At 35.1% G+C, this 26,085-nt stretch overlaps 2 protein-coding genes across 4 annotated transcripts; both read left to right on the top strand.

Moving 5' to 3' along the window:
* The first annotated feature begins 4,064 nt into the window (after positions 1 to 4,064).
* On the top strand, positions 4,065 to 6,940 carry LOC137713781 (transcription factor BC1-like). 3 transcript variants are annotated; one of them, XM_068453132.2, is made up of 8 exons: positions 4,065 to 4,598; positions 4,803 to 4,988; positions 5,109 to 5,174; positions 5,287 to 5,355; positions 5,452 to 5,535; positions 5,723 to 5,920; positions 6,064 to 6,201; positions 6,553 to 6,940. In XM_068453132.2, the coding sequence occupies exons 1-7, from the start codon at positions 4,230 to 4,232 to the stop codon at positions 6,157 to 6,159; spliced, it is 1,068 nt and encodes a 355-aa protein (XP_068309233.2). In that variant the 5' UTR covers positions 4,065 to 4,229; the 3' UTR covers positions 6,160 to 6,201; positions 6,553 to 6,940. The 3 variants fall into 3 exon arrangements, with proteins under 3 accessions (XP_068309233.2, XP_088539879.1, XP_088539878.1); XM_088683753.1 differs by having other exon boundaries at positions 6,648 to 6,755; XM_088683752.1 differs by lacking the exon at positions 6,553 to 6,940 and having other exon boundaries at positions 6,064 to 6,404.
* Positions 6,941 to 21,440: 14,500 nt separating this feature from the next.
* Positions 21,441 to 25,467, top strand: LOC137713263 (sialyltransferase-like protein 2). The gene is made up of 12 exons (XM_068452552.2): positions 21,441 to 21,721; positions 21,817 to 21,890; positions 22,124 to 22,213; positions 22,498 to 22,575; positions 22,773 to 22,873; positions 22,958 to 23,150; positions 23,232 to 23,322; positions 23,398 to 23,462; positions 23,592 to 23,746; positions 23,843 to 23,924; positions 24,215 to 24,324; positions 24,821 to 25,467. Exons 1-12 carry the CDS (start codon positions 21,634 to 21,636, stop codon positions 25,005 to 25,007), a joined length of 1,314 nt encoding a protein of 437 aa, XP_068308653.2. The 5' UTR covers positions 21,441 to 21,633; the 3' UTR covers positions 25,008 to 25,467.
* The last annotated feature ends 618 nt before the right edge of the window (positions 25,468 to 26,085 follow it).

Below are 26,085 nucleotides of genomic sequence, written 5' to 3'. Positions count from 1 at the left end.
TCCCTCGTACGGCGCCACCACCTCACCCTTCTCATTCTCTCAGGTCGTCTAACGCATTGGAATACACAACCCATTCGGTTATCTTTGATTCTCCAACAAATTGTTCACGTCATCCGCCAATAATAACAAATTGGATGAAAAATAAAAAAACTTAACGTTGGGGTTGAGATTGGCCAATTTTAAATAGTTTAGAAAGTGAATTGGTTAAAAAAGGATAGTGCTATTAATACATCTATTTTTACCTTCCACACTTCCTTGTTAATTTTGATTATTGATCTTCTTCAATTTATTTATTCTGACGATTAAAAATTGAAAATAGTGTATGAGAAGTAAAAATTAGTATGTGGATAGCACTACGTGTTAAAAAATAGTTAAACAGGTAGATTGACACTAACATAATAGTTTAGGGTAGTAAAGAGCAATTCACCTTTTGGTGAAATGTTAATTGTGCATTTCATTCGTTGGTGAGGACAAGTGACCACTTTCATAGGTACAAAAATGGAGAGAAAAATAGGGCATTATTAGAAACGTCTGAATGAATGATGCTTTCATGGTGGTGCATGCAGACGCACGGCACAGAGAGCTCCTGGCTGAAAGATACCTTACAATTCACGAATCCAATTCAATCATGATGATGCTGCTGCCGTTTTTATTTTTTATTTTTCTATAATGTTAGAATAAAAATTGATGTAGAATTCTGAATTGACAAAGAGTATGAAAAGTCTCATTTTTTAGCTCATTTCTCTTTTCTTTTTTGTCGAAACGGTGATGCTTTTTTCACTTTTCATGCAGTGAGAGAAATGAACGCAAACACATGCATGCATACAGTACAGAGTTTCCCCTTAAGATGGTACTTCCAAAGTTGAAATAAAAGAGCAAGGCAAAAGAAGCAAAGAACCCTAAGACTTACGTGAGATGTACACGTACCTACGCGTGGACTCTGGTTCATGCACTTCGCTTGTCATCGCCAGAGCCAGAAGGCAATCTGAAACCCTTTTTTTGTCCTTTTGACAATATATAACTTAAAGGCGTCATGAATTGTTGAGAAATTAACAAAATTTAAAAGGGTAAAAGGTTCAAATTTCAACTAATTCATATCATGTCATCAACAAAAATTCATATCAATTTTTTTTTTCAATCTTTAACAAAATTCATATCAATCATTAACAAAATTTCATATTGAGTTATCAATTAAATAAAATTAGGAATTTAAATAACTAAAATTTGAAAAACTAGGGATTTACCTTAAAAATTGACAGTGGCTGGTGGTGACTGACGACGACTTGGAGCCGTGGAGGGCGACGATGCGCGGTGGTCAATTGGCTGGCAGCGGAGGCGGTTGCCTGCCGCCGCCTACTTCCAAAAGGGGACGCACACGCAGCCTTCTTTTTGTTCGCGGTGAGATCTTGGTATGATGGGGGATAAGTGGTCCCCCGTTTTATTATATATATAAATTTAATCAGAAAAACGACGCCGTTTTTTTAAAAAAAAAATATATATATATTATATGTTTTAAATAACGTGGTCTAGGTTTAAAAAAATGAAAACTAATGAAAATTATTTGAAAACTTTGAGTTTTGACTATAAAGACAAAATAAAGGGTAAAATGATTGGTACCATGATTGATTTTTTAATGTAAAACTGTGATTTTTCATTAAAGTGAACAATACTAGAAGTTTTACGTTAAAGTTCCCTTAAACTTGCAATCAAGGACAACTTGATCTTAAATATATCAACATTCAACAGTTGATACATGTGCAATGCAAAAATGCCGGTCTAGCGACAATGCGAAAATGTTGATCGACGGGCAACGCAAAAATAGGGTAACTTGCACGGCTGACTCTGTAGCGAAAGTCTCTATTATTTGTGTTGATGGCCCAGCACTGGGGGAACCTAATGCTGTATCGTCTACGGCCTAAACAATGGGGGACCTTCAGGACATGCCCTAAGAATAGGGTACCCATAGCGTAGTCGGTGGACCTAATTTGTTCCTATTAAGGAAACTCGTCTAAATTAATCCCTAATTTGTAATACGCATCCATATCTTTAATTTTTAACACATCCAAATGTTTAATTCCGGATGATTGACATGTCAATGATACAAAAAAGTTCTAGAAACTCTGTTAAAAGTAGGACTCTCCATGTATTTTTTGTCATCTCATGTTTTCCACACAATATTTTATAATGTTGGGATGAGAATTGACGTTAAACTGTGATATGTTAGAAAGTCCATGGAAAGTCCCTTACCATTTCTCACCCCGTGACATGAGTTCAGCCATATATGATCATGATTCACTTTTATTTATTTTTATAAAACCTCGATGGTACAAGGTAATTTTATTGATATGAAAAAAAAAAATTACACTTAGACAAAATTTATCTTAATTCAACTTATTAATGATCTTTCGCAAAACTCTTATGCAAATACAAATGCGTTCGAACCATTAGATTGATAGATCACCTTAATTTCTCTATTAAGGTATAGACCAATATTGCATGGTTTAAATAGTATTCCAACACAATGCGAATTCTATTGTACACAAATCCTTGTTTTTTGTAAGTGATTGATTCACTTCAAATGCCATAGGATTGGAACCCCATATCTCAAAAAAGAAGTTATGTAAAATTACAAGAGGCTAAGAGGCTGGAGGTATATATTTTGGAGGTGGATTGTCTGTCTTCTCATTTTCATACTTTTCTCATGCCCTTCTGTGATGTGTGATCACGGTTAAGCCACGTCAACATTTTATATTCCTATTACTTTTTGTTTTATTATTTCTATAAATTGTTTTATTATTTCTATAAAAAATTAATATAAAATATTGATGTAATTTAATCATGACCACACAAACAAAAAAAACATAAAAAAAAGTATGAAAATAAAAGGACAGACAATCAACCTCTATATATTTTTGGTGCAACAAGAGAAAACGTTGGATCATAATTAAATTCAAGACATAGGCAGTACGTACTTCACCAAACTGATAAAAAAAACATCATAGCTAGCTCTTTATCTCAAATAATGTCAGAAAAATCAGAAGAAAATTAGGGGTAAATGCTCAATGTTTCCTCTCTTTCTTATTTACTTCTCTTACTTTCTACTGAGTATTGATAGTGATATTTTCTCATTGATGGTACCCGTCGATCGGTTGCGTTTAGTCTCAGTCTGCGTAGTGCAATTGTTTCTGTTCATGTACGTGGACATTTTACTTCATTTTTAACCAAATAGTTAATACCGAAATAATATGACGGTAAAAGAGTCTCAAATCAATGAAAGGAAAAACTTAGTAAGAACTTATAGAGAGTCTCACATCCTCACAAGTACAAAAGATGCCCCAGCTAGTGAACATTGAAAAAAGTAGATTAACGATGTTTTAGTCCTTTGCTAATTAAAATGGTCACCTCATTAGTTTTGCAGAAGCTTAGCCATGTTGTTATGTATAACTCTTGACCAATTTTACCATATTGAAGTGCTTCTAGTACGTTTGACGTTAAACGTTAAAAGTGTTTATAGATTATAAAAGCACATTTAAGCTTTTATTTTTGTAAGAAGCATGTATTACTTTTTTATACACCTTTTAGAGTAAAAAATGCTTTTAATTAAATACATTTTCGGAAAGTATTTGAATTTTGATACAATTTACATGGTCACTATAAAACATATTTTACTGTGAAGGACTTATAGCTGAAATGATTAAAAGTTGCATGTGATTCTTCTATTTCACAATATTACTTGTATCAAAAGAAAAAAGCATATTTAGTTTTATATAGTCAAAATTAAGTAATATATATACCCCCATAGTTGATAGTATAAGCTATTTATTTTTCTCTGTTTGTTTTTGTTTTTTTCTTTTATACACAACCATACCTATATGTATATTTATGTAGAGAGAGAAAAAAAAGATAGAAAGGGATTGATGAGATAAGACTGGTCAAATGTACAGAAAAAAATTTGCATGGGAATGAGTTACCAAAAGATTTTATACATCTTTTGGATGTCTCCCTTCTCTCCACTTCCCGGCCCCTCCTTACCTTTATATAAGCCACTTCCCACTCGGTTTCTCGCAGACAACCCACTTTTCTTGACTTGCTCCTTCTCTCTCTCTCTCTCTCTCTCTCTCTCCCCCTCCCTCTTCTATCACTTTCTTTAATACAACTCTCTCAACCATTTTTCCAATTTTTCAAAAGCTCTCTCTCTCTCCAGATATATATATATATATTGTTATACAATGGCAGCCTTTTCATACAATGGCAGCCTTGACTCAATTTTCTTGCCCAACGCTCCGGCTACCAATGACATCATCATTTACAGTAACTTCTTTTCCCCATCTGAGCCGTTAACCCGGGAAATTCAAGCTGATAATAATTCAAGAGCTGTTGAAAGCAGCTGCAATATGGATCACAGCTCCACTCATAAGGTTGCTTTTAGTGACAATGAGAATGAGCCTTCTGTGACCAAAAACAAGAGCACAGAGTCCTCAACTGTTGTGGATGTGGATAGGCTTGAAATTGGTGAGCAGGTCACTCAGAAAGTAACTCCTATGGACAAGAAGAGAAAATCCAGAATTGGGTCATCCTTCAAATCTGCTCAATCCAAGGTATTTATATAATATATATATATATATATAGTGAATACATGGTCTCTAAGATGGTCTTATATCTACCGCGTACAACAAAACAAGGTACCTGCTATAAAACTGGTCTTGTATGTGTAAATTTTCCTTTTTCCATGTGAGTTCTACAGAATTTCAGATATTAATTGATGGAAATTTGGGGGGTTTAATGGTGATGTACTCCACTAGGGTACTCAAGAGCATAAGGGAAAGAAGCAAAAGAAGATTGGTGGCGGTACCAAGAAAGCTGAGGAAAAGAAGATTAAATCAGATAAAAAAGACCAGGTGAAAGTAAGAGAAGAACCTCCAACTGGCTACATTCATGTTAGAGCAAGGAGGGGTGAGGCTACAGATAGTCACAGCCTTGCAGAAAGGGTACACAAAATATGAAATTTCATTAAACATACCCAACAGTTTATTTCCCAAAATTGTTGTCGTGCCCACCATTTTATTATATCTCATAATTGTGTATTCTTTTTTTCTCTGGTTTTTTAGGTAAGAAGAGAGAAAATTAGTGAGAGGATGAAGATGCTGCAAAAACTTGTCCCTGGCTGTGACAAGGTGGAACCAGCTTCTCTCTCTCTTGCTTATTTGTCATTACCTTATTTGTATATATTATGTAATTTTTCTGACTAGATTCATGTGATTGATCTTTTTATTATAAATAAATTAGGTAACTGGAAGGGCGGTCATGCTGGATGAAATTATCAATTACGTTCAGTCCCTACAAAATCAAGTGGAGGTACAGTTTTTACTGTGATATCCGCGCACATACATGTTAATTTATTATCTTAATTGAATATGTGATTTAACTAATTTTTTTTTCTTTTTCGATCAGTTCCTCTCACTGAAACTTGCTTCTTCGAATCCAATGTTCTTTGACTTTGGAATGGACATGGGTGCTTTAGTGGTTAAGCCAGAGGTACATAGTTAAAAAGTATCAGTTATGTTCAATCCCACTTCACAGCGTTTTCAAACACAGGAATGAAAATCTTCCGTTCGTATCTAATCGGAATAGAGACGCGAGAGTTTCATTCTCAAAAAACCTAATTCATGAACCAAAAATTACTAATGTAATTACAATTCGGTTTTTATTTTTTGCCATGCAGAGATTGTGTAGCATGGAATCACCATATCCATCTGCGCAACAATGCGACCCAATACAGTCCACACCTTTTGCTGATACATCCACCAACATCACTGCCACCACTGCCGCTGCCACTGCCGCCATCACCACGAATAACAACTATCACTTTCTGGACAATTCCGCTTCACATCTACTTCAAAGGCCAAATACCTTCTCTCAGGTATATATTTCTGACTTAATTTGTTGACCCAATTTCAATTTTTCTTTTGAAAATCACTTAAACAAATGTTAATTAATGAATTATTAATTAATACTATTTTTTTCTAACCTTGAGGTTCATGACAAAACATATATCGTTTTCAGGACAGTGAGAGCTTGTTGTGGGATGTGGAAGATCAAAGACAAAACTTTCATAATCCATGTGGTTTCAGCAACAGCAACTTGTGTTCTTTCAATTAATTATAATGCAAAAAAGCTGCCCCACAAGCATACCAGCATATGGTTGGCCCTCATTTCCTTTCTCGTACTTAAAAACAAGAAGTACATAATTATACACAAATTGATAAGATTATTACTAGTTAAATCAATGTAATACCACGTACTTGTGTTTATTATAGCCTTTAATCATTGTACGAAACTTTTACTATACTCCGATGTATAAGATCTTGATCAATGAATTATTCAGTGCATTAGATCTTTGTCAATGAATTCTTGATGAATGACCAATTGCCAAAAATCATTTCGTATAGAATCCACCGAAACATATTAAAAAAACCATAATTTTGTTATTGTCCACCTTGTTGACTTATATAACTTACAAAGCTCTCTTCTTTTTTTAATTGGTCTTTCCAGTTTGTGAAGAGACTACAAGAAAGCAGCAAAAAACCGAGAAAAAGAAAACCAGACGTGGAAAATGAATCAAAAACTTAAGGTTCTCATTTTTACAGTTCCATTGGAGTGGGAGCTTTGAACATGAATAAAGGTCAGCAAGCAATACCAGTGGATGCAGAAGAACACAAAAGGACAACAGATAGCAACCGACCAATGAAAGACCAAATCTTTTTCTAGATCCCTTGCCTTATATTATCCAATGCACAAATTCCAAGGCCCCGTAGCCATATGGTGGTGGTGAAAAATTGGAATTTTAATATGTAAAAGAAGAATATTATATTGACCATTAAATGTATTTGACCAATTCCTATGGTTTCAGTTATTCTAGTTATTTCAGTTATTTTTTTAACCGTGTTTTTTTGTGGTGCGTGAATTGAGAAAGTAAAACCCTAAAAGTAGGGTTGTTTGATTCTGTTGCTGTAGGCTTGCAGTTGACATGACTGGTTATGCAGTTGTTGTTTGTGGAATCTTTTTGGTATTGTTTTGGCGTTATTGTGCGACTGATCGGTTTCTCTGATGACCTGAGGTTAATTCCCCCAAATTATCCACCCGACGGTTCTAGGCAGAACCATCCGTTGAGCTTAATTAGAGCAGCAGCTAAACAGTGCGTATAAGTGACCTACATCTCACTTACCCAAAAGAAAAAAAAAAAGGCTAACTAATTTCCATGTTGAGGCATGCGAGGTAGCTTGAACTTGTCATTGTAAGTTTTTTTTATATGACCAATACGGTGAAATTAAGAAAATCAAACTTAAGATGTCGAATGCACGAAGTGAACATCTTAACCAATTGAGTTTTTTAACCAAATGTTTTTCATGTAAAGAAAAATTCATAAATCCGCACACTGTATGGAAGTGATTGTAAGAATTCGAGTGACCGTTCATAAAATTTTGCAGAGGACCACATTCATTGATTTCTTTGAATTGATAAAGTCACATGACAGTCATATGCTGGGCTGCAATTAAATGCTTTTACTAGATAGACCAGCCAAGAAGTAATTGTTCTGGTAGTAATTAACTGAATCTAAGAAATAAACAAACCCGGTAAAGATGGCAGACTATTGTAACAATGTTTCACCAAAGGAACGACAGTTATGATTTGGAGGAAAATAAATAAACATAAAAGTTTCAGGGGATCTCAAGCACATTAAAAAAGATTTACTTAATTTAGAGTCATATGATACACTGTTGTATGTGATGCACCAATTTTATACCCACGCAAACTCAGTCATCCATTAAAATAAAACATCTCATATATTGATGCATTATAGAATTTCGCTTAAATTTAAAATAAAAAAAGAGGAGTAAGTAAAATATTAATGCAGAGAATATTTGAATATTGGCCTCCCACTAGTAAAAAAAACCCTTGTGTGATCAAATTTTGCGTGACGAAACACACATCGTTGTGCAAAGTGACTTTGCGCGATGAAACTCTAAACTTCGTCACGCAAAATCTTGCACGACAAAAAACACATCGTCACACAAAGTGACTTTGCGCGACGAAATTCTAAGCTTCGTTGCCCAAAATCTTGCTCGACGAAAAATATATCGTCGCGCAAAGTCTTTAAAAAAATAAAAAAATTATTTTTTTAAAATCTTTGTGCGACGTAATTCAAATATTTCGTCGCCTAAACCAATTTATTTTCTTTTTTTATTTTGTACGCATAACACTTAAGAAATTGAATGGTATATATATTTATTAAGTAGCTTTAAATTTATTATTGTAGTTCAAATCGAGCTTTTGTTAGAAAAATATATTATCATAGTTCGGATCAAATTTTTGTTAGAAAGATATATTTTAAATTGACGATCGAATTAGTTCATTGTATTCATATAGCGTCAAGGAGTGTAGCTGTAAAAAAATCATCAAAATTGGAGTTAAAATAACCGTTAAATCGTGATTTTTCGTTTATAACCGTAAAAAAGTTTTGTCTCGTTGCTTGATCTCTGAATGTTTGTTTTTTGTGATTTTTGGTGTATATGATCTCGAAGTATATACAAACAAGTTTGATAGTTGGATCGTTGAAACTAGTTTCGTAGAATGCGTATCCCATCAAAACAATAAATTCACTAACACTTAGAGTTTATTTATATTTTCATTAAGTATAACATAAGATTTTGTGGTTTCCACTAGTGTAAATATTTTAAATTGAAGATCGAATTTAGTCATTGTATTCATATAGTGTCAAGGAGTGTAGCTGTAAAAAAAATCATCAAAATCGGAGTTAAAATAACCGTTAAATCGTGATTTTTCGTTTATAACCGTCGAAAAGTTTTGTCCCATTACTTGATCTCTGAATGTTTGTTTTTTGGTATTTTTGGTGTATATGATCTCAAAATATATACAAACAAGTTTGACGGTTGGATCGTTGAAACTAGTTTCGTAGAATGCATATCCCATCAAAACAATAGATTCACTAACATTTAAAGAGTTTATTTATATTTTCATTAAGTATAACATAAGATTTTGTGGTATCCACTAGTGTAAATATTTTAAATTGAAGATCGAATTCAGTCATTGTATTCATATAGGGTCAAGGAGTGTAGCTGTAAAAAATCATCAAAATCAGAGTTAAAATAACCCTTAAATCGTGATTTTTTTGTTTATACCCGTCGAAAAGTTTTGTCCTGTTACTTGATCTTTAAATGTTTGTTTTTTGCGATTTTTGGTGTATGCGGTCTCAAAATATATACAAACAAGTTTGACGATTGGATCGTTGAATGGTATGTGTGTGTGTGTATTAAGTAGCTTTAAATTTATTTATTTTGTACGTATAACACTTAAAAAATTGAATTGTATATATATATTTATTAAGTAGCTTTAAATTTATTATTGTAGTGCGAATTGGGTTTTTGTTAGAAAAATATATTATTGTGGGTTTAAAAAAAAAAATTGAATTTGAAGGGAGTAAAGACCTAATAGTTATGAACTTATATTCACAAGTAATGGAAGTCACATTTTCAGTAAATTTTATTATTTATAAAAATTATTTTTATAAATTTTGCGTGATGAACCAATAATTCGTTGCACAAAATCCTTAAATTTGGACGGGAGTCAAAAATGGGACGTGGGAATTTTTTTTAAGACTTTGCGTGACCAATTTTTCGTCACGCAAAACTTTGCGTGACCAAACTCTAAAAATTTGGGCGGCCACCAAAAATGGGACACGAGAATTTTTTTTTAAATTTTATTCAAGTGGTCAACAAAACTTTGCGTGACCAACACTTCGTCATGCAAAACTCTAAAAATTTGGGCGGGCACCAAAAATGGGCCGCGGAAATTTTTTTTAGTGGTCGCGCAAAACTTTGCGTGACCAATTTTTCGTCGCTCAAAACTTTGCTCGACCAATACTTCGTCGCGCAAAACTTTGTGCGACCAACACTTCGTCACGCAAAACTCTAAAATTTTGGGCAGGCAAAAAAATGGTACGTGGGAATTTTTTTTAAAATTTTTTTAAGACTTTGCGCGACCAATATTTCGTCACACAAACTCATATCCTTCGTCGCGCAAAGTGATACCATTTTTAAAACCAAAATAACTCCTTCACAATTTTCTCAATGTCTTTCTCTACTCTTACCTCTCCTCTCTCTTTGCCTCTCCTCAAATCCGGCCCTCTCTCTCACACTCACTCCTCTCACTTAATCTCTCTTCTCTCTCTTCACTATCTCACACTCTCACTCACTCTCTCATCTCTCTCTCACTATCTCCTCTAATTCTCTCACACTCACTCCTCCCTCTCATTCTCACTCACTCTCAATCTTGCCAAAATGTCACATCCCAGACTCCAACCTCTCGGATATTGTCCGCTTTGGCATTCTAGGCCTGGACTATGTCACAGCCACCCAGCTACCGCACGGTTTTGTTTTTGCAGGCCGTAGCCCCAAAAGGCCTCCCTGAAGTTAAAGCTCTGGGCATGGATATATAAGGCCCAAAGACCACGCCCTCACGGGCGATGTGGGATACTACAATCCACCCCCCTTAGGAAGCCCGACGTCCTCGTCGGTACACCACGGCCGTGAGTCTGGCTCTGATACCAAATTGTCACATCCCAGACTCCAACCTCTCGGATATTGTCCGCTTTGGCATTCTGGGCCTGGACTATGTCGCAGCCACCCAGCTACCGCACGGTTTTGTTCTTGTGGACCGTAGCCCACAAAAGGCCTCTCTGAAGTTAAAGCTCTGGGTATGGATATATAAGGCCCAAAGACCACGCCCTCACGGGCGATGTGGGATACTACAATCCATCCCCCTTAGGGAGCCCGACGTCCTCGTCGGTACACCACGGCCGTGAGTCTGGCTCTGATACCAAATTGTCACATCCCAGACTCCAACCTCTCAGATATTGTCCGCTTTGGCATTCTAGGCCTGGACTATGTCACAGCCACCCAGCTACCGCACGGTTTTGTTTTTGCAGGCCGTAGCCCCAAAAGGCCTCCTTGAAGTTAAAGCTCTGGGCATGGATATATAAGGCCCAAAGACCACGCCCTCACGGGCGATGTGGGATACTACACAAAAGGTATATTCTCCCCAAATTTTAATTTTTTTTTCATTAGAATATGTTTCTGGAGTTAGTTTTGAGTTTGGTGCGGGGTTTGGGGTTGAGTATAGGATGAGAAGTGGAGTTTGGGGTCGAATTTGGGGTATACCAATTTTAGGGGAGATTATGCCAATTTTATGTTATTATTTTGTTATCTAACCATATATAATTTTTTTTGTAGGGAATCGTCTAGACTTTGACGGCTAAAGTTGAGGATTATGACGCTATCGAAACATATCCCCCGCCACTACCACCACAATAGACTTGTATTAGGATTTTATTATTGTACTTTGTTAATTTATGTGTACATTTTGAATATATTATATATATTGGATAATTTGATCACTATTTTTCATATGTCAATTTAAATCAAAGTAATTAAAAAAAATAAAATCATACAATTAAATTAAATTTAAAAAGTAAAAATTCGAAAAATCTTGCACTACCAAATAATTCGTTGCATAAACAATTAATATAATTAAATTAATATAAGAGAAATAATAAAACAAAAAGTCAAAAACCTTGCGCGACAAAATATTTCGTCATGAAAAATATTAAATTAATTTATTTTAATTTAAAATTTTTTAAATTTAAAATATTTCGTCGCGCAAAGCTTTGCGCAACATTATCTTTGCGCGACGAAGATTAATTTTCGTCGCGCAAACCCTATCGTCACGAGCTTTGCGAGACGAACCATGCGCGACGAAATTTTACTTTGCGCAACAAACTTATTTCACCGCGCAAACTATTTTTGTAGTAGTGTCCTATACTATTTTGTAATTGATATGGTTAATTAAGGTATTTAGTTTTACGGTCTAATGATATTCTTCTTCACTTGTAAGTGAAATGTCTTGGGTTCGATTGTCGCCAAAGGCGAATTTGAACCACATTATTACTAGCCCATTGTGAGACTAACACCCCCCTCCCCATTGTTTGTTAAAAAAAAAAAAATGGTTACAGTAAAAAACAAAAATAACTAAAATTAATTATTTACTAAATATGGCCCTGTAAATAGAACATATCCATAAACATAACTAATGACACATATATTAGTTTTGGAAATTCTCTTTTCCTTGGGATTGGTCGACATGCTTAAGCTGGTTCATGGAGGAAGACAATGCATGTGGTTTTTGTGTTCGACAAACTTTTTACGTTGACCCACATGTTGTTGTCATTGACAATCAGTCGGACACATCCACTCTACTTGCATGGTTTCACCCTAAGAATTGCATATACTTCTAAAGCACATATGCTTCAAACGCGGTTAGCTAGTTAAGAACATTCACCTCATGCAATTGATGTTTCAAGTTCGGTGTTCTCCCAATATCATTGGTATCAGAAAAAACACGTATTGTTTTATGTATTCGACAGGTTCCAAAGAGAATAAAGTAAACCATGTTTGGCAATTATGTTGTTCAATAGTTGTCCAGGCTTCCAGTCCCATCTCTTGAAGTTGTGGAGCGCGGTGAGCCTAAGAAACAACCGATGGATGACTCCAACTTTGATTATTGCTTTTAATTTCATTCCTCTTTTTTTTTCTTTTTTTTCTTTTTTTTTTTATCTTTCACAGGTGTTCATGAATCGAAAAGCATGCTATATATACATAGATATTTTCTTTATTATTTGATGTGATAACCGATATATACAACAAATGTTAACATACAACGAGATAAAGACGTGATATCTACACACATGGTATAAAAATGTAAATCCATAACATTTTTTTCATCCATAGATACACATATTGAGAAGGTCATACTCAAAAATAATATATCATGGCTATATATTGATTATTTCAGCAGGTTACCCTTATATCAAATCATGACCAATCAAAGGAGAATGCTGGCCTACAAAATTTAATTTTGTTTGGTATGCAAACCATTGCACATTTGCCATTTGGCTCAACTGAAACAAGATGGCTGTTCCAAAAGTAAGCTCGGAAAAGATTAACACTACCACACCACATGATAAATCTCAAATCAAACTCTGGATAATTGATCCGAGTCTTAGTATCCTTAAGAACTAAGATATCAATGGAACCCTTTCATATTTCATTCATCTGAATCATCTCTACAAAAGAAGTATATATGCGTGTTTCCCCCCTTCGGCCGTAATAAAACAAGGAAGACTTTGAATGCAGTTTCTAGCTACCAATATTCTATGACTCAAACATTATTGGTTTTAATTTTTTATCGAAGTCTCTAACATTACTATATATTAATTCCATGTCGATTATTATATTTTTTTTATCTTAAAAATTGAAATTTGTAGTTGTTTGTATTAATGAGATTTTAAATAAAACCCATAATTTGTGAAATTGAAAATATTAAAAGATAAATTATACCTCCAACCTGTAGAAGAAAATTCATAATCAATAGAAAATCATGTTTTTCCATAAAAAGTATGTACATATATACACACACAAAACATGTTGTATACATATATAAATACATAAACATGGGTAAATTCATCAAAATGAACCAAAAATTATTGTACCATCAAATTTTTATTAGATTCTTCAAACCCCCAATATGGGTATATTTTTCAAAAAAAAAAAAAAAAAACAAAACAAAAAAGGAGATAGATGTTAGGCTTAATAACAGTAATAAATTTATTCGAATTAACTTGACATGAATTCATTCTCAAATCAACAAAAATGAATGTAACCATAAAAGTTTAAAAAATGAATTTGAAAATGTGAATGAATTTTACATAATAAAAAATGGGTACATTTTACATTTAAAAAATTAGTACATTTTATACATAACATCTATAAGAATGGGTAATTTTAAAGATTAAAAATTTACGAATGAGTAGATCTAAGATTAAAAATTGAAACCTTTTTATATAAATTATAGTACAAACTTATTTTAATTTTTTTTTTGTATTTTGGAAATGTTAAAAAAAATTAATTAGGAGAATAATTACCATTTCCTTTTAAACATTGTTTGTATCAATTTGTGTGTCTTGTATAGTTGCTAATTAGCAGCTGGAATCTTATCTAACTGTCGGTTATAATGAAAACCGAAACAAGTTTAAGAATGTTAATTAATCTTATCTAAGTTCTGTCTTCCATATTCCATAATATTCCACTAAGTTCAGGAGAATTTCACTAATTTGAGTAAATGGGTAGTCTAGGCAATTAATCATCATTATCTCCTTCTATTGGAACAATGAGAGCATCTCCAAGCTCTCCAGCTAGCAAAGCCACACGTATAAAAGCAATTTATATCAACTTTTCCATGACAAGTCAGGTGTCTAAACTTAAAAGATAATTGTCATTTATTATACCAGCTTACTTTAGAAGAAGATAAAATGAAGATATATAATTAGGTCCACAGCTGACTTGCTATAGGTCGACACTTTCTAAATCTGTTATGTCCCATGAAAAAAGGCACTTGGCAAACTTAGCTCCGTATATATGTGGGAATAAACTTTTATGTAACTAAAGACATTGCGTAGTGTATCTTTTAAATATGTGGTAAATATTTATCAAACAAATAAAGTCAAATAGTAAAAAAAAAATATTTTAATATAGGAGATATCCCACCAACATTGATGACAGGTTAGGTCATCTCCAATCGAAGGATTCAGAGCGTCAGAGGGCCGAAAATAGTCTGAAAACTATCTCCAACCAAGGGCTAGGCCAAAGAGCTCGTGGGGTCCATGAGATCTGAAAGGGCTAAAGGGCTGGCCATATGCAGCCAGGCAGCGGGCTGGCTGGATTTATTTTTTTAAATGTCGGTTATAACCGACAGAAATAAAAGAAATAGTGTCGGTTATAACCGACACAAATAGCATGGAAAATTTTGAATATAATGGCTAGCTGATGTCAACTAGCCGTTATTTTTTATTTTTTTTACAGTTTTATTTATTTATTTTTATTTATAAATTTTTTCCTATAACTTCTATTTTACAAAATTTGTTTCATACATTTTTTTTAATTCTATTTTTTCCCTATAACTTCTAGTTTACAAATTTTGTTTCTATTTTTTTTCTAAATTCCATTTTTCCTATAACTTCTATTTCACAAAATTTGTTTCATAATTTTTTTTAAAATTTTTTTCCTATAACTTTTTTTTTAATTCTAGTTTTTTTCCTATAACTTCTATTTCACAAAATTTGTTTCATATTTTTTTTAATTCTATTTTTTTCCTATAACTTCTATTTTATAAAATTTGTTTCATTTTTTTTAATTCTATTTTTTTCCTATAACTTCCTAAGTCATTATACAACATTAAATTAAATTAAGTAACATGAAACAATATTAAACAATATGAAACAACATTAAATAACATTAACCAACATAAAAATTATACAACATAAAAAAAACATTTAACAGCATGAAACTTAAACAACATTTTTAAAAATATTTAACAATATAAAACTTAAACGCCTACTCCATGTTTCTTTTGGCCCAAAGATGTGCAACAAGATCCTGTTGTAGGTAGTTGTTTGTGGTACGAGAACATATCATTCTATAGCCTCATGTATTCATTTATAGAGAAACTACCAGTTCTTGGATTGAAAGGTAAATTAAGCCCATCATATATTTTTGCACGAGCCTTTCTTGACCTATTTGGATCTTCTTGGTCATCATCGGACTCTACATCAATATACCCATCTCGCTTATCCTCCACTATCATATTGTGTAATATGATGCAAGACATCATGATGGAGTTCAAATTTTCTCGACTCCACCCTCTTGCCAGTTCACTGATGATCTTCCACCGTGCTTGTAGAATACCGAAAGCTCTCTCAACATCTTTATGGTATGCCTCTTGGTGTAAGGTAAACAACTTTTCCGCCTCATTCCTAGGGTTTGGAATTGCTTGGACAAGTGTCGTCCACTTTGGGTAGATGTCATCTGCCAAGTAATGCCCCATATTGTATTGATGGTCGTTGATTTAGTAGTCAAGTTAAGGTGCTTTACCTTCCGCCAAGCGATTAAAGAAAGGTGCACGCCCAAGAACTATAATGTCATTTTGGGATCCAGGGACTCCAAAGAAAGCATGCCAAATCCATGTGTCATATGAGGCAACTGTTTCTAACACAACAGTTGGCTTTCTCGACCTTCCGCTAAAGCCTTCTTGCCATCCAGTGGGACAATTCTTCCAATCCCAATGTATGCAGTCTAATGACCATATCATGCCCGGAAACCCACGGTCTTCAGCTTTGCGAATGAGCCGATTCAGACCTTTTTGATTTAGCTCGCGAAGGTACTCGTCTTTGTAAACCTGAACAATTGTGTCACATAATTGTTCAAGAGTATCAAGGCATGTAAACTCAGACATACCATGGGTTTCATCCATCGAATCAGATGGGGAGCCATAGGCCATCATTCGAAGTGCAACAGTAACCTTCTAATGAGGTGAGAAACCAGGGCGGCCTGCTCTGTCCTGCTTTTGTCAAAAGTATGGATTGACCTGTTGGACATCACGAAGTAAACGCTCGAAACCATGACGCCTCATCTGGAAGCGACTTCTGAAATCCTTTTCTGTGTACACTAACTTGGGGTTGAAGTAGTTATTCATCAGATTGACATGCATCATCGCTCTGTCTCGTGGTTTGTAAGAGCGACCAGCAACAGAGCCACCTCATTGAAGTTGTTCCTTAGTTGGCTGACACACCATGACCGCAGCCATGACTACTGCTTTGTTTTGTTTGTTGTGCTTTACTTGAACTTCTTCATCAGACTCCTCACCTTCTTGTCTCATTTGCGCCCATTTTTCTTCCAATTTGGAATTGGATGAAGGCCCTCAGTTGGAATCCGAAGAGGATCCAAAGTTGGAATTCATTGCAAACTTGAATTGAATGAGATTGAATTGAAATAGATTGAATTCAAAGTTGTGTGAATTATAGCCCAATATTCACCCTATTTATAGAAAGAAAAAAATTCAAATCCAACGGCTAACTGACGTCACTTAGCCATTGGGTTTGAATTTAAGTTGTAGTTTTTAAATAATAAATTATGTTTGGTCCTTTTGCCCTCGGTTGGAGATGGAGGCAAATATGGTCATGTACTGTTCATTAAAATATTAATATCCTGGAGGGCCAAAGGGCTAAAATGAGTCTTCTGGCCAGCCCTCGGTTGGAGATGGCCTTAATGTCTTTTGCTATGTCCCCAGACTAAACGGTACGCCAAAACAGAGTTGGTAACTCCAAAATATAACACATTCATAGGAGTTCAATACAAATTAGGGTTACAAACCTTTACTCGCTTTCCACTAAATATCAATCTTTTGGGATATGAAATTCAATTTGAAACTCATATTTAATAAAAATAGATGACGACATCTAATGTTAGTTATAATATTTGTATAAAAAATTGTTTGCTAATCAAGCTTTATAAAAAAAATGTAATTGGTTGTATGAGGCCGTGGAGTTGGATGCTAGACCAACAAATGCACACCCTCTATACCCCAGAAAACTAATAAAACACCATCACCGCGGATCACCATCGTCACCATTTGATATGTGATGTGGATGCACATATACATAACACATCCCATGCAAACACACACACGCAAATAGGATTGACAAGGCCAAACAAGAGGGATATATAATTCGTGTACCAATCAAGAGCTTAATTAATAATTAACATAATTCGCGTGTTCATATTGGCTAGCAGTGCAATCATAGATATATGATTACTTGGACTCTCACTTTCACGACCTCTAAATTCTAGAGTGATCTATATTAGTCAGGTGTAGACCATCATGCCAGCCCAGATAGATGTATACACATCAATAAGTTTGACTTATGATCTCAGCTAGCTAGTCACTTGAAGTAGAAGTCACTTAATTTGATTTCAATAATTTTCTTCTTTCTCTGGGCAATTATCGACATCAATAATCATGATTAAATTATTTACAAACTAGAAAGCTGCTTCTAGCAATTTATGCCACTTTGAATCGATGGATCGCGTGTGTGTGTGTGTGTATATCTATTTTGGTTCGACAAATGATACAATCAATGACATGCATACATAACTATCTATATATGTATATACTAAACATATATAATTTCTCATCAAGCCAGATTAATAATGGACATCAATAATAATTAGATTATGCAGGCAAAAATCAAGTTGCCAATTAATGGAGATGATCAAGGCGTGATAATTAGGAGGCAATGAACATCACAAGTTGCTCATTTAAAAGAAATTTTTTTTTAACAAGTTTCTCATTTTAACATATTTAGTTATGAAATTTGTCAGTTTTAATACTATTAAGGATAATGCTTGCATTCCTTTCTTGAGATGAATTTATTCCCCCATTACGAGTATTTTAAATTTCATAATCAGAAGCATTCAATTTCTTAATCTTCATTTGAAGATCATCCATACAAAAAATCATTTTAATCAGAGATCATTTAGTCAGCCAAATGTATAGAATAAATTGACGGTGTAGGTATTAAGTAACATATTCATGATAAACTGTCCATTTATTTGATATATTTGGATGATTAAACGATCTCCAATTCAAATGGTTTTTTGTAGGAGTGATCTTCAATAAAGATTAGGTATTAAACGATTCCATGGCCAATCGTTAATTTGATTCGATCAAGATACGTTATTTACAAACAGGAGATATGTGCACCTCCGCATAGAATATGCTTAAGTATTATCCTACGATTAATGCGGCAAAACTTAGAACATGGTGTGTGTAGAAATGCAAACACAAATTGACCACTACTTCCGGGAAAGATCGCAAGCAAGACAAGAAACATTGTTGCCGATGTTATCTGGTTTGCTTGTCACAAACAAACCAAAGCTTACAAATAAAGACTAGCTAGCTCGACTAAAACCCTAAAGGCGCATTCACTCAACAATCTTCCTGCAACCACTCTCTGCCTTTCAAAGATAAGGACGTTAAAGACCAAACTAAGCACAATGGTTGGGGCGGTGCATGGGGGACCCCAGGGTTCAGGCCAGTGGGGCCGAGAGCTCGACCGTGGCCCCCACATATATAGCCCTACGTGAAAGCAAAGCTGCATGCGAAGGACCCCTTGGCCATTGAATGGCATTGTCCCTTTTGTCTATGGATGAAGAGGAAAGAAGGTGACACTGATTTAATAGGGTGGTGTCCATATCTCTCTTTGCATCTAAAGGGCATGGGCAATTTGGGCATTTGCCCGAAAAGTGGACAAGGAATTAGGATTTCGATTATTCCAATTGGTTTGCTATATTTTTTTTCCATGCATTCTTGTAAATGCAACAACAAAATTGTTCTATGATATTTTTTTCTTTCTTCGTTTTAAAAACGGCCTACCAAATATTATTGATGGTTAATATGCAATTAATGACATAACGAGATCCTTGAACACAAAGCTACATTTTCCCATAAGAATGTAGGCACTAGGCCCCCCTTTGTTTTGTTTCAACATAACAAATTTTGGTTTTCTTTTAGCTAGAAGACTGAAGACGGATAAAATATTTTGGACTTTTGATTATGTGATGTTGGTACCATCTCAAATTCAACAACTCATATTCCAAATTTTTACTTGTTTATGTTTAGCTTGGTATGAACCTCATTCACTTACAAACAAACCACATTAGTTGGTATTGATAGATGTGATCGTGGTGCTACTTAATAATACAGTCTAATGATATTCCTATTTATTTGTATGTGAGAGGTCTTAGGTACGAGCTATAGGAATAATGAGTTCAATACTAATTTATTCCTCTCTCATTTTAATATGAATATATTGTTGTATCAAAAAAATGTTGATGTTCATTGTGGTACACAAAATCCTGATGGATTTCTTTTGTATATTTTACTTTGGTACAGTAAAAGCTCGAAGCCTTATTTGTTTTTCCTTATATTACTTTTAAAAACTAATGAGGCTGTGTGGTGTGCAGATCGAGCAATGAATAAGCTAACTACATCATTATGGTGAATGCAGGCATGCCAACTCATGACCGAGCTCGGTCGACGAGTAGAATAGATGTGATGGTGGTGTTGAATGCACTGTTGACTTCTGTACTCAAGCAATCACAGCCGAGGAAGGAACGTGCCATAGCCTTAGGCTTTAGAACCTGAAGACAAGGTTGCTTAAATCATTGCAAAGTTCAGGATCTCCTGCACCAGGTTCAACTGCCTCAACTATGTTTGTGAAAATATAGATGTTCTGAATCGATATCAAGCTGTATGTACACATGCACTCAAAATAGATGAGTGTCTTTGAATGTTGTTCGGCCATTTGAATGCCGAACTTTGAAGTGCACTTGAGAATAATCAATCATAGAACACTTCACTCGGCTAGGAACCTAATGAAGTGAATCAAGTCTCCTCGTTGGCTGAGACTTGGATAGATAACCAATAAACTTGAAGTAATGTACAGTAGAATTAGGATAATTGGTGTTTTTCTCAGAACATGTGAGAAGTGTCTCGTGTACAGCGTTTGAGTGCTCAATTTCATACGCGGCAATTCCACCAAGATCTCTTCTTTAGTTAGGGGAAGAATCCGTACAAATTGGATTTTTTGAGGAACATATCCAGAGAGAATTGTTTGTTGAGTTAAAGGTCATTTTTTTGTTATAAAGCACCTTGGATTTATAGGGATGAATTTCTTGATGACCAAGTCTACCGAAGTAGAATCCCAATAGGACTATCACACATCAAGATATTGTTGACATTTTCTCATCATAACCCTATCCTGCCGAAACCTCATCTCTATCAGACCTCGACCTTTTTTACTTGAACTAGGACTCTGAACTTAGTCCTCTTATGCATTCGATTCACTTTTTATCTGATCATTCGCATGTTTTGATTCTTCGAATCTTACCAGAATATGTTTTGATTCTTACCAATTTGGATTCAATCAAGACTCGACCGAGCCATGCCTAGATCTAATACTTTAAATGCCCTATCTCAGCTATGACTCGATCATATTATATATTTCTAAGCTAGGGCCATAGAAATCGCCATTGGGCCGAGAATCACAATCTTTCAACTAAATTATCTCTCTTCGTCCCAAACCCAGTATTTCAAGCCCAAACACATTCCACAGAAAGCATTCGAACTTTGAACTAGCATAATTCTAACCTATTATCCTCCCCCTTCAACACTGAAGCTAAAAAATTAATCTAAAACTCGAGCAGCCCATGCATCATAGCTGGAGGGTTTCGAATTGGAAAATATCTGACGGAAGAATCAAATCATCAAAATATTCTCGTAGGCTCAAATCTCCTTACAATTTAGCTTAGTTTGAGGTGTCATGGGCTTTTAGGCCCATACATCAATTAAGTTAAAAGTCGGTCCTGGAAATCTGGGCCTCAATGAACTGGGCTACGTACAACTGCAAATACGCGGGTCTTCTTTGTTCTTGTTTCCTGTTAGTCGGAGCTCTGTAAGCACAAGGAGCAAGAAAGCAAAGCGAGTTCTTCTCGAGATCCAGAGCTCGCTCGCTCAGAGTCAGAGGTAGCGTTTCGAAAGCAAATCTTCAAATTATCAGAAACTCAGAGCTGCGCGTCGCCAGAAAGTTTGAATCTTGTGAAGCCGATGAGGCTTTTGCAGTTGGCGTTCGTGGTTTCTGTTCTGTTCGGATTGGTCGCCATTCTCATCTACATCATCGGCGTCTCCGATCTCTGTATGCTTATCTTTCTCCTTCTCTCTCCTGTTTCTCTCTCTACAAGTGTTGAATTTGTGTATGTTTATGTGTGTGGTTTCAATTCTGTGGTGCAGATGAGACGCATCGACTTACGGAAGAAGATGAGGAGGCGCTGCATTCTTTGCGCACCGGTTTCCAGAAGTGTGTGGTGAGCCTTCTGGACCTTCTATTATATATGTACTGATATCAGTTGACATTCATTTTTCTTTTTTTTTTCTTTTTTTTTTGGATTTTTTAGTGTATATACTGTAAAATTTGCATGCTTGTGCTTGGTAGAACATGGTAATTTATGTTGAATTGAGGTACTACAAAATGGGTTTTGTTTGTGTTGTCAGAAATGTTGTAAGGTTGGGATGTCATATTAATATGATTGTGATGCAGGCTGCAAATGGATTAGGTTTGAAAGCCGCGCTCGGCAAAGATTACTGTCAAGTCACAATGCAGTTTCCTGCTGACACCATTCCTAAATGGGTGAGTTCTTTTTCCCGGTTGAAATGTTCTGCATTTGCGAATGAGATTTTATCGACAATTGCGTGTATTTGCCATTTGAGTTGGGAATAGGGATAAGATACCATAATCTTTAAAATGAAAAGAAACGGTGGTAAACTCCGTTTTCTATTGATTCATGGTCTCTTCAAGCAATACTCTTTAGAAGTTGGAATGTCTCGGCATCTCTTTGGGAGATGATTTGGTTGTAGACTAATTTGAGTTGCTCCCGTGGGCTTATCTATTGTCTGAATTTTATGTGTAAACAGAAGGATACCAAAACCGGTGAGCTTGAAGGATTATCATATGAGTTTAATCTTTGTGAGGCTGTGGCTACATGGGAACAGGTTAGTGTTCTATCATTTGTAGAGATTTGCAAAAGACTTAAGAACTGAGATCTTTCATTGCTATGTCATCAATTGAAACATGCAACTTTGCATGTGGAAATCAATTTCTTCCTTTTTATATCTACCTTTTCAATGTTAGTTTTGATTATGTTTTATGCTTTACAGTTGATTTGTTATTCAGTGATTTGATTGCTCAGGTGCGGAATAGTACCACAATACTGACCAGGGAGTTCATTGATTCTTTACCAAATGGATGGGAGGATTATGCGTGGCGTAGGATTAATAAAGGAGATCGCCTGTTAGTACTGTTCATGATACTAGTTTCAGAATGAATAGTTATTGGATGAGCATGTAGTTGATTAACTGTATTTCTATATTGCAGCAACCGCTGTAAGAATAAAACATTATGCGTGGAAAAACTTTCACTGGTACTCCCTGAAACACCACCATATGTTCCACGGATGTTTCGCCGATGTGCTGTGATTGGAAACTCAGGAGATCTTTTGAAAACAAGGTTTGGGAAGGAGATTGATGGTTATGATGCAGTTATTAGAGAAAATGGTGCACCAATTCAGGTCAAGCAAACTCTAGTTTAGGAGTATGGATAGTGATGTTTACTTGACTTTGAGAAAACTTCTTACCTTGTTCTTCTGCAGAACTACACTGATTATGTGGGGAAGAAATGCACATTTCGGCTTCTTAATAGGGGATCTGCTAAAGCTCTTGATAAAGTCGTGGAGTTAGATGGTATGATAAAGGGTCCACATCGTTATAAATAAATATGGCATATTTACTGGAACACTAAGTATAAAATTCTTGCAGAGTCAAGAAAGGAAGTATTGATCATCAAAACAACAATTCACGACGCTATGAACCAGATGATTCGGGTTTGTATATTGCTATTCAATAACATGATGTCTTAACACTCAAACCAAGTACTTGTTGCTGCATATGTTTTCTTTACCTGCAATGAGTACTGATGTTTTGTTTGTACAAATTTTGATTACCATCTGCAGGAAATTCCAATAAAAAATCATGTATATCTCCTGCTAGGTGCATCCTTTGGTTCTGCCGCAAAAGGAACTGGGCTCAAGGCTCTTGAATTTGGGCTCTCTATATGTGACTCAGTCGATATGTATGGTTTCACTGTAGATCCAGGATATAAAGAATGGTAAAAGGAATTCCCTTCTGCTCCTGCTGCCAACATGCCCTACTTCACAATTTTAAAATGTTTACCTGATAAAGGATCTTGAACATACTTTTTCAGGACTAGATATTTCTCAGAAGCTCGACAAGGCCATACTCCTCTACATGGTAGGGCATACTACCAGATGATGGAGTGTTTGGGTGTAAGTGTTTTATTTTCTCCTTTTGTCATTCCGTAATCTGCATAAGCAAGCAATATTAGTAGAAGTTTCTTGAAAGTGCTATGGGGGAAGAAACCTCCTTTTATGGATCCCAGACGGTAACAGTTTTAGCCTATTCAAATAAGTTTTAAGTGTACAGAACTGTAGCGTCTCTTGTTTGTCTATTTGAGAAAAGTACTTACCTCTTGTGCTTATTTTCTGAGAGAAACGGTTTATGTGTAGTGGGTAATTTTTCTTATGTTATTAATACGTTTTATTTTTCTCTTGTTAAGCTTATCAAAATTCATTCGCCTCTTCGAGCTGATCCAAACCGTGTTGTCCAATGGGTACCAGAACGAAATTTAGTTACTGCTGCTAGAATTGCATCAGAGAAATTGTTGAGGTAACTTAAAAATTTTATTTACTTTTTAATGAAAAAAGTCAAATTGATTCTTTAAAATGTGCAACTATTATTGCGACCTTGAGTTCAAGGTTCAACCAAGATTGAGTCATATATCTTTATGAATCTCATGTATCGCTATTACAGTTAGGAACTTCTGATGCAACCCAACAATCCCATCCCAGTCAGCGGATATAAGTCCTATTGCTTGTAGTCAGCTGGCTCATTGCTACTGACTATCAATAAAACTCATGAAATAAGTTAATAAATAGGGTAAGAGAAGAGGTTCTATTACATTGATGGAACTTAAAAAAATGCAAGTTCTCCTCAATATCCGGTTGTTTATATAGGGAACTTGTATTCGTCACCTGGTGCTCTATCTTTCCTGTACATTTCTGATTTTTAGTTCTGCATTGTATTGCAACGGTTTTCTATTGCAAGTATTTGATTATATTGTTCCACTTAAAAGTGTTAATTATGCTTTTGTTTATGACTATAGGAGAGTTGGAGCAGGGTATGTAGATCCACTGCGTATGTGTTCAATTGTAAAGAAGCAAGTCAAACTAAAGCTTACATCATTTCTAAGTCTAAGAAAGGCCGCAATAGACCATCAGAAATATGTGAAAAGTGCAACCATGTACCCTCTGGAGCGTAGTCCTCAGCATGGTATGCTTTGCACTGTGTGAACCATTTAAAGTTGAGGTTCCTCAGCCTCCCTTGCACCGAAGCAACTAGACAAATCTGTCAACCCAATTTCTTGGGTCCAAGCGTCATAACTTAAGCTAATGTACGTAGAAAAGAGTGGCAGCTCAAAATTGTTCAGGAAGGAGATCAACACCCAGCCTACTCAATGTAGAGTTTTGAAAGAGTTGTAAGTTTCTTGCGGCCCTGCATTTACATGATTTTGATTTTTCCATAGCCAAAAAGGAAAACATTAGGATGAGATGTGAAGATTCAGTCCGTAGCATCGGTTCACAGATTGTTTTTCGGAATTAGCAGTGTCGTATGTGAGGGTTTTACAAACGATTCTTTGGACACGAGACAGGTCTGTGATTTATATAAATTGTGTTGTATCTGAAAATTCTTATCCAATAGCTTGTATGAAGGAGGAAAATGGAATTAAAATAGCTTGTGTTATTTATCAAACTTGTGGTGTGTACGCACAGCTCTTTTTCTGACGACATAGTTGAGAGTCCCTGCTGTATTTTTGCTTTTAGATGTACTTGCAGTTGACTGGTTGCAAAATTTGAAATTGTTGTGTTTTGCTACTTTCATGAGTGAGGTATCTAGGACTTTGATGGAGCATTGATCATTGGATTTGGATCCTCGCTGGATCCCTTCTTGGGGATCTTAGGAATCAACGAACACGAACCGTTGATAAAAAATTATGTGGTCCTAATTAAATGTTTTTTATATTTTTAAAAATAAAATATCATCGTTTTGCGTAAAAAATATAAAAAAGAAAAAAGTTATGATCGCACGATTTTTTATTAATGATCTGTGTTCGTTGATTCTTAAGATCTCTAGGGAGGGGATCCCTTGATCATTGATGCCTGGCTTTCATTGGGAAAGTTGCTGCAGGGCCTACTCTCTCTCTCTCTTTTGATTTTTAGTCTTTTGTGAGCTTCTTTAATTGCTTCTTTGCTTACCAATTTCTTGAGGGAATAAAAAAAATACATGGCTTTCATGTTTGGGGGTTTTTTTTTAAGAAAATTTTAAGAAAAACTTCCAGTACTGTTTATTTAAACAAAAAATTATATTTTT

This window comes from Pyrus communis, chromosome 14, assembly GCF_041283825.1.
Source record: "Pyrus communis isolate YQ-2024b chromosome 14, ASM4128382v1, whole genome shotgun sequence".
In the NCBI taxonomy this organism is placed as follows: Eukaryota; Viridiplantae; Streptophyta; class Magnoliopsida; order Rosales; family Rosaceae; genus Pyrus; species Pyrus communis.
This window is presented reverse-complemented; position numbering and strand designations above follow the sequence as displayed.